The 9,617-nt window shown below is 36.1% G+C and overlaps 2 protein-coding genes across 3 annotated transcripts; one reads left to right on the forward strand and one right to left on the reverse strand.

Moving 5' to 3' along the window:
- The first annotated feature begins 1,578 nt into the window (after positions 1-1,578).
- LOC121789963 (uncharacterized protein At5g43822-like) lies at positions 1,579-4,213 on the forward strand. 2 transcript variants are annotated; one of them, XR_006048171.1, is made up of 6 exons: positions 1,579-1,915; positions 1,991-2,109; positions 2,481-2,660; positions 3,113-3,277; positions 3,608-3,675; positions 3,891-4,213. XR_006048171.1 is itself a non-coding variant. In XM_042188284.1 (5 exons), the coding sequence occupies exons 1-5, from the start codon at positions 1,784-1,786 to the stop codon at positions 3,932-3,934; spliced, it is 543 nt and encodes a 180-aa protein (XP_042044218.1). In that variant the 5' UTR covers positions 1,579-1,783; the 3' UTR covers positions 3,935-4,213. The 2 variants fall into 2 exon arrangements, 1 of the variants encoding a protein (XP_042044218.1); XM_042188284.1 differs by lacking the exon at positions 3,113-3,277.
- A 787-nt stretch (positions 4,214-5,000) lies between these two features.
- LOC121789977 (LOB domain-containing protein 21-like) lies at positions 5,001-5,994 on the reverse strand. The gene has a single exon (XM_042188293.1). It carries the CDS (start codon positions 5,827-5,829, stop codon positions 5,356-5,358), a length of 474 nt encoding a protein of 157 aa, XP_042044227.1. The 5' UTR covers positions 5,830-5,994; the 3' UTR covers positions 5,001-5,355.
- Positions 5,995-9,617: the final 3,623 nt, after the last annotated feature.

Here is a 9,617-nt window from a genome sequence, read left to right on the forward strand (position 1 = left end):
TGAAAGGTGTGGTGGACGTCCGCTATTGCGTTAGGCTAACGCGACTGACGAGCTTTCATCCGCGGACAATAGGCGTTAGCCGATTGCTAGCCTACTGCGCGACGAGCGCTAGGCTAACCGATTTTTTTTTTAATTTTTTTATTTATACTCTATATTTACAACTCATTGCACTTCATTTTTTTAATATTTAATAAACACAAACAGTTAAAATGAATTAGTCGTATTTGTAAATTTATTTGCTTGGCTAGGGCGTTGGCAAGTCTATGGCTAGTCAATGGCCTATTTTGCTAGTCTCGATTATCTATTCTGAACCAATAACCGTTCAATAACAAAAGTAAATGATTGACAATAATCATAAATTAAACTTATTTAATTTAAGTTAAACAAATTTTCAAAATTATGGTACATTTGTTCGTACTCGCGTAGAGCCGGCCCCTTCTCCTTTAGAGCATCTCCAATGGCGGCGAGCGGACAGGCTAGTCGATTCCCGGCGCTGGCCGATCCGCTAGCCGATTTTCGGGCGCTGGCGATCCGCTCGCCGGTCGGCTGGCCGCCATTGCAGGCTCCCGATCGGCTAGCGATCGACCAGCTCAAATTTTATTTTAATTTTTCGAAACACTATATATACGCGATTTGCACGTCATTTTCATTCGCACCACTTGTTTTAACGAGTTTTCTCTCCATCTTAATTTCTGTACAAGAGCAACAACGTGAAATTAGTAACGCGGGTGGTAGTAGTGGTGGTGATGCTGAGGAGTACGAACGACAAATGAACTAAGAGTTGGAGGCCTATACGTCCCGCGAGATAAACCGGTTGATACAAAGGGCCTTGCAGCCGGCGGTACCTCGACCTCCACCCGTTGTCCACCGACGAGCAGTGATTGATCGGGATCACGTAGCTGCACATCAGCGGCTATATGAAGACTATTTTGTGGAGGAGCCGCGGTTTGGGGCGCCTCTTTTCAGGCGGCCTGTATTATCCTGCACAACATGATTGTCGAAGATGAAGGTGTACAACTGATTAGTTGGGCCAATGACGATGCTAATGAAGTCGGCCCAAGCCACGGCGTGGCCGCCCCCAACGTACGAAGGAGGGTACCTCACGATGAAGTCGGCCGCCTCAAGGCACATGTCGACATACGCTAAGTGGATGCTCATATTCGACTCCAAAAGGATTTAATTGAAGAGTTGTGGGTGCGGAGGACTGCACGTCGTTAGATTTTTTTTAATTAATGTAATTTTTTTAATTAATGTATTTTTTAATTAAAATATTATTATTGAATTTTCTCGTATCTGTGTCGTAAATTTAATTCCGTATTTTGTGTGATTGTTAATTATTTGTTTTTTATATTTTGTTTATCGTGCCTAGTCTATTGTTAGCCTATTGCTTGTCTAATTGCTTGTCATGATGATGTGATAGAAGAAGTTTTTAGTATTGATGACGTGACAGGAGGAGTTTATGGCTAGCCTAGGACTAACGTATTATCATTGGAGATGCTCTCAGCGCCGGCGTCGTTTAACTCCAAGTAAAAATTCTTTTATTCTCCACTTTCAGTTTGCTTTTCAAATTATATTTTGTTTCTGTTTATAACCATTCTGTAAAAAGCAATTTCTTTCAATTATTTATAAGCCTACAAACTGAATTCTGTATATATGCAATTCGATCCAAATTGCATTATGCATATTTGTGGAGCCATGGAGGGTTATTTATTTCGATTGGAATTTTGTGTTGTGACTTAAAAGATGACGAATGCTGCAGTCTTTGTGAAAAAATAGTGAAAGGATGGAGTCAATAGTGAAAAAATATCAGAGACAATTCCGGAAAATTAAGGGCGAAATTAGCCGATGTGAAGAGCTCCAGTCTCGGCTTATTTCCCAATTCTCTAACGCATCTTCCATAATCCAGAGGCTGCAGGTGTTACTCTCTATAATTTCGAGTGTTTAATTGTTTGATTTCTGGAAATGTTTATTGATTTAATTGATATTTTAGGCGTTTCAAATTTTGCAAAACTATGAAGCTTTGAGATGTGTTGAGGGAGTTGAAGATGTTGTGTTGGAAAAGCAGATGGATTCCCTTCAAACTATCATCATCACCATCAACAACACTATGTAGTGTGTTCTACTTTTTGTTGCTGCTTTCTGTTTTATTTTATTTGCAAGCTGTTTTTGTATGTTTGTGTTTCGTGTAACTTTTGAATTATTATATATATCTATGTTTATTTGAAAATTGAAACCACTCGATAAGAAACAAAGCTTTGCCAAAATGTACTAGAATGTGTATTGTTATGTATTGAAGAAATATATGCATGAATTTGTTTGCAGATGCTTGTTGATTATAATAACTTTTAGGAGTACTTAGGTTCATGCGTTGCTTGTTGTAATTCTTTATTAGCATTGCAATTTTCCTTGACAAGTGGACTGAGGAAGTTTTGAAATTGGAATATTGGAATTTTTGCCTTTAAGAGTAAATTTTTTTTCAGGAAAGAATTCGGTGGGATTGTTTCTTTCCTTGAGAATGTAGTTCGTGATAGCAAGCAGCTTGCGAAAGTGGGGTCTGCCCAGATGACTGGAAAACAACTGAAGCTACAGGTTGGAGTAAAACCAACTCTTGCAGATTGCATAGAAGGACTTAGACTTCTTGAAGAAATGCATCAATCAGAGTAAGGATGTCACAATTCTATCTACCGGCAACGTTGTTTTATTCGTTTACCTTGATTGGTGCTTGTTCCAGAAAATGGAACATTAGGCAAGCCTGGTCCTGGATCGTACATGGATAAATTTCTTATGCTTTGAATTTAAGTTAGTTGCATTGAAAGTTTGAAATTTCTGTTGTGGTTAAAGACTTGAAGTTGTGTTCTGTTATAATTATTTCGAGTATTGGACATGTTGTGTGAGATTAATGCTATCAATAGTTAGCTTTAGTATTATAGACTAATTTCAGATGCTATCCTGTACAATCTTTATGTAATTATAGTTGAAGTTAAAATTTTTGTTTTGAAAATTATTAAGGTAGGCGCAGATTTTTCTCATGACGCCCTGTCTTATGTTTAGGGAATGTATTTCGTGATTTAGAGATTCGACATATTAATTGTAACTCATTATTTTTCGTCAGGTACCTTCTCAAATTATGTATGATGTCAGCGCTTCCTGCCCTTGCAGTGAAACCCAGCTTAACACACTTCTTAATATAATCTAGCTAAAACCTCCGCCTCCTTTAATGGCCTTCTGGAAAGATGGGCACAATATTATTTAGTGTGGAGTATCCGAGTATGTCATGGTAAACAATCAGACCAAGCATCCTTTTTCGTAACTCTATGATTCCGGACCCATCATTAATTCGTTCAGACAAGCTAAAAACTTGATTTATGCAAATGAAGAATGAACTAAAATCAAATCTTCGGATTACCATCATGCTTTATTGACGCTTCTTGTAACTATTAATACTTGTACGGTTTAGTAAGGGTAATTCCTTGTTCATACAAGTTGACTTGAGGAAGTTTGCACCTGGTTGCTATTTTATTTCTAAGAATCATACTGTATTTTCTTTGTTCATGTCATGTGCTTGCTTTCAGTTTTCATGAGTTCATTGTTGGATTTGTCTTTTCAGTGCAAGTGCTGACTTAGGGGCACTTCAACAGCTTTTAGTAGATCAACTTAATATCCCCCAAGAAGAAGGTAACAGAACTTTCTCTCAGAAGCATTAGTATATTCCTAAAATTAGAATTCTTATAACAGGATTGTTCAAATGTTCATCAAGTTTAACTAATATGACAAGAATGCTAGTTGGCTCAGCTTTGCAATTTGAACAACAAAAATTTCTTGATTCTATCAAATATGGCTAAATGTCAACAAATATTTTAGTTTGACAGTATCTGCTTTTGCTCGTGCAGTGCAATATATATATGACATTATATTTGCTGAAGAAATTTCTTGAAGTGTTTGTTGTACATGGTAATGTCGAATTGTGAAGAAGGAAAGTTTGATGGCCTTGAGCATTCATTACTGAACGGAAATGGTGAAAGAAGCATTAACCATGAACTGAATCGGGAGTTTTGATTTTGCTTAATAGAATATCTGTATTTACTTATACAAGGTTAGAAATTTTTCTTCCCAGCAAGCGTTGGAAAATTCCAAGTAAGGTACAGTTTTTGAAGTGATGATGTGTTGTTTTGGACCTTCAGTTGCATGCTTAAAGAGATCCTTCGTATGAAAATGTGCATAAGTAGTTGTTGATCAAAGTTGTCAGCTTGAGAATTTATTGTTTGTCCGTCGATAAAAAATGGTTGCGGTTTGGAACAGTGGATGATGATTTTGGACCAAAAATTGTTGGCCACTGTAATGACTTTGGATTCTGGTTCTGGTTGTGCATCCAATGATTTGGACTCCATATAAAGTTAAGTAACAAAAAAGAGAAAGAAACCGCCTTCCTATGACAAGTCCCATCACTAATTAATTGAAATACAGCTAAGTTAAAATTGATCCAAGTGAATGATGAGGGTAGTCGCATGAAATATTATGGCAAATTTGAAGCAATAATCATAGTTATGTTATCCCATAAGTATGGTGGCCGTTAATGTAGCACATGGGAAGGAGAAACTCCATTATGGATGCCAAAACCCAAAATACCTCAACTTTTCCATCATGCCATTTCAATTATTAACATTCAAACTTGACCATAAAGTTAAACACTAAAACAACCGCTTTTGTTTTCATCTTTCATTACTATCTCTTTATTTTTTCCTAATTTTTAGTAAGGCCTTAATCAATTAATTGAAACAAGATCGAGTTGCAACCTAGCTAACACTTGATCATCTCATATAAATCACATATCACAAAATTTAATTTTTATTTCTTTTTAATCAGAAAATGACGAACAATAAAAACACCTTTGTGAATGTGATGTCAACATACTGTACTTACCTAGTCTAAGCTTGATGTTAACTTGTTTCATGAAAATAGTGAGCCTCAAATGCCCAAAAACCCAGCCAATTCTCAAAAGATAGAGAGAAAGCTAACTTTATTATCCACATGGTTAAAAAAAAACTAATTCTCAAGTTACAACACATAGCACACTAGATGACTCGAACCTAAGATCTATTGATTGAAGGAGAAGCGTCTTACCAATTAAATCATACTCGTAAAATCAAACTAATTCACCAACCACACAAAAAATGAAGCAAAACATTGCACCTTACATGATGGAAACACAATCGATCAAATTTGGCCTAGACAATAAACATAAAATTAATAGTACCTCGTAGTTAGCTAGATGTTTTCACATGTCCGTATCGATGAAAACGATAGCTCACTCAATTTTTCTCAGTTACACATAAATATTTGATGAGAGAGATCAAGTCAAGGGTAGTGGAACGGGGCAAAATGGTCCAAGGGGAGGGTGGGGTGGTCGAAGAGGTCGGGCACGGGGGGCTCGAAGAGAGGGGGCATGTCGTCGAAGAAGGGGCCCGGGGGCGGGGGCTGGTGGTCGAGGAAGCACGCGAGGCGGCTTCGCGCGAGGAAGAGGTCGTGCTGCAGCTCGACCATCTTGTGCTGCAGGGATGCGATGGCGCCAATGCACCCGTAGACCGGGTCCTGGAGGCGCACTTCGGCCTCAAACACGAGCGAGTTGACCGCGTCCTCCCGGTGCTCCTCCGGGACCTCGTTCAGGATCTTGCTCACGTTGCTCGCCCCGAACACCTTGTGCACCTTGGCGAACTTCTTGGGCTCGTCCGACCGGAAATAGGGTGCGAACTGGCAGTTCGGGGTGCACCTCCTCTTCAAGAACTTGCACGCCGCGCACGAAGAGCTCGACCTAGGCTCCTGGCTCTTCATCTCATCTATGTGTCTAGTGTTGTTGGGTATATATCAATTTATAGAGGAAAAGATTGTTTTTTTAGATTTGGGGTTGTTTTCATGAGGTTTTGATTAATTAGATGTATTAGTTGGTTTGTTAATTTTCATGAGGGTGGATATGCACTGTGGAACACATTTAAGTGATGTATAACAACTCTAATTATGTAGACATCTTGTAATTTAGGGGCACATTAGTAATGAATTAGAGGCACCTAGGCATATAGTGATGAATGATGAAAAATGTCTAAATCAGGTATGATGGGATATGATAGTTCAACAACAAAGCAGACGAAACAATTGTGGCTTCATGAGAATATATGGGGCCTATATGGACTCATCAACAAAGTTAGATGAGATGTTTCACATATCTATATAATTCAAGAAAAGTTATTTCACCAGAAAAGAAACCCTAGTTCAAATTTGATTTATCAACAAGCTTGGAAACCTCAAAGCCTATACTATATATGCACTCTGCTTTTATAAGTTTTGGAAATTCCAATATTCAATTCTACAAAATGGAGAGGCACTCTATATCATATCACCTTTCAATCAACAGAATATGTATCTGTAGCACAATTGAAAGTATCGTTCCTAATATTGTCGAACATTAGTACATCATTTGCTTTCGATTTGTCTTTTAATATAAATGGATAATAATTAAATTAAGTTTTGGCCAAATATTAACTCAATTTCCGTAGAAGTGTGATAATTTCCAGGCGCTTATTTGTTTCTAGCATACATGTGATGCATGCACTTCTAAATCTCATCACTTAACTTACACTTCTATTCATAGATCCTAATGTTGTGATTTTTAGGGTATGCATAATAACAATCAAATAATAAAACCCTAAAAATACTACCATCGGCAAAAGAATAAGCGTGCAATGCAGTATAATAGATATCGAACTCATAGAAAGGACAATCACCGTTAAAACTATAAAAGCATTAGAAAACAGTTAATTCATTTTGTTAGATTGATTCATTTTTTGAGTCAACAATTGCAAGTCAATACAACTACTGTCTACTTCTACTCCTAGGATTATTGTTTCAACAATTGTGGCTACTCATAAATAAGTTCTCATTGAAATGTCCAACAAGTTTTGCATAAGTTTTCCTATAAATAGAGACTCTTGCCTTGTGGAGAAACATCTCACATCCACAACAAGCACTCATTTCTAACTCCAGCTATAATTGCTCTCTCTAATCTCTACTTCTTACTTGGGTATTTTATCCATGTAGAGAATTTTTAGCTCTATTTACAGATGGTTCTTCCATATAAGAGAAAACTTTTTTCAATAAAGAAAATGTGACATCTTTTATGAAACAAACAAAAAAGAAAAGTGTGACATCTACTATGAGATATACAAAGTGTTATTTTTTTGCTAAAAAGGAAAATGACTCGTAGTAAGACACAAAAAAAAGGAAAGTGACTCGGTTGTAGTTTGTGGGATGGAGAGAGTACTTCATATCGAATGTAGAAGTTCCTTGGATCTCTAAATATTGAAGGTATATGGAATGTGGAGAAGGAGCTAATTCTATGGAGATTGGGGCCATGGACTAAAGGGTAGTGCCTAGAATTTCCTTATTTACAGGGGCAAATGAGTCAGAATTTGGCTGAAGTGAGAAGATGCTTGAGAGGCAGTCGCAACACGAAGCATACATCCAAAGACCATTGATGAGGTTTTGTTGATCCCTTGTCTCTTTTTCCCGCTACTTTTTTGGGTTCTTAATTATATGCGTTGTTGGAGGTCCTACTTTGGTGCTCGTGGTGTTGCAGGGTTTTGTCTTTTTCTAGTTTATAAGTAGTATTTAGGTGTGGTTCTCTGTTAGTTGGTGTCTCAGTTGCTTTGATTATTCTCTATTTCACCTTTGTTTGGTTTGGATTTTGTTGTAGTTATGATATCTATTATCGGACGTGGGGAATATTATTTTTTTGCTAAAAAAGAAAGTGACTCACTTATAATGGAACGGAGAGAGTACATATTAAATGTGAAGTTCATTGGATCTCTAATTAATGAAGGTATATGTATCTCTAATTAATGAAGGTATATGGTTGGTCAAAATTTGTGTATATTGTGCACTTAATTGAACAATACATTCATTTGGCATTTATTCTTTCATTAAAATTAAGTTTTTGTACAAAATGTTATTTTCGAAAAATGAGCCATCAATTTGTAAGAGAAATTTCTACATTCATATTTCGAAGAATCTCCTTCATTCATTCAAAACTTTGAGCGGCTTCTTTTGTGTGTGTGCGGCAATTTTTAGTTTTTTAATTATTCTATCCCAACCCATGTTAGAGGTTACAAACTCTTACGAAGGAATAAAATGACCAAATATATCATCAATGACTTTATTTCCACCACCCAAATTGCTTGACCACAATTTGAGTCACTAAGCATTAGTCAATCCAATAGAAAATTCTAGGGTCTCTTTGACATACATATATGCCTCAATAATAATTCATTAATGCCTCGGTACTACGAATTAATTGAAGCATAAATGTTGGGAAAATAATATTCAAATTTTACCCAAGTATGACTATTTACTAACATATATCATTATTATTAATTATTATTAGTTAATAATAATATTATTATTATAATAGTTCTCGTTCAATGTTTCGAAGGGTTAATGATAATGTATAAGTGGCTCATTGACTTGTTGGAAAATTAATAATATCATATCAAAATTGCCACCCCAAATCAAACCCCCCCTTTGAAATAATATTTTGTTGCATGTGATAAAAATCATATTTGTGGATGAGAAAAGGGATAATCCGTTGAAAAGAAAGTACAAACTGGCAAAACGTTAAATTAAATCAAATAGAAGGCCTGGCTAGGGTGGCTATGTATGTATAATTTTGTGTATCAAATCCTAGTGCACGATACAATAAGGACAATCCACGGCTCTATCTTTTTTTATGTATACACATATGAAATTATTATTCAAGAGAAAGGAATAGAAGAAAAGAACAGATGAAAGGACATTTCAAAATTTATTAAAGAGGAGAAGCAAAAAACACTGGTAATGGTAAGACTTGGGTGGTTTCCATGGATAATTATTGACAAGATGTACAATCTTAAAAGATGATACTTATATTGGCAAAAGATTTTATATAAAGAATGATACGATGAATAGGAAACACAACTCTCAAGAATTGCATTATATGTTATGATGCAACTTATATATGGATTAGTTGTTTGATTTAAGGAGTTGGTGCACTTTAATTTTAGTGAGTAGTCCCACCATGTAGGGTGATCAATAACACATTATATTGAAAAGGGTAGTTAACCCCAATTGTTTTTTAAAAAAAAAAGAATGAAAATTGTTGAGATACTAGAGGAAGCAGAGAACAAATGAGAAAGAACAAAGAAAATGAAAAAAGACAAAAGAAAAAAGATGGGAAACGGAACGGGAAAAATGGTGAGTTGAAAGGGGAGAGGGGATTGAATTTGACAAGCATAATGCAAACGCCCACTTGAAAGAATCAAAGTGTGTTGCCATAATCATTGTCGTTTCCCTTCCCCCCGCCGTGTCACCTCTACCATATATAAACTCATTTTCTTTTAAACCTCACTATATATATATATATATATATATATATATATATATAGGGTCTTGTTAGGTTGAGATTTTTTAGCTTAATTGAGAATTGAGATGCATTTTCAGCCACTCATTTTGAAATGTCAACTGCAAGTAGATTATGTCAACTAAGGGGTATTATCGTCATTTCATTTCAATAGCCAGAATATCAAATGTCAACA

This window comes from Salvia splendens, chromosome 2 (assembly GCF_004379255.2).
Source record: "Salvia splendens isolate huo1 chromosome 2, SspV2, whole genome shotgun sequence".
Taxonomy (NCBI): domain Eukaryota; kingdom Viridiplantae; phylum Streptophyta; class Magnoliopsida; order Lamiales; family Lamiaceae; genus Salvia; species Salvia splendens.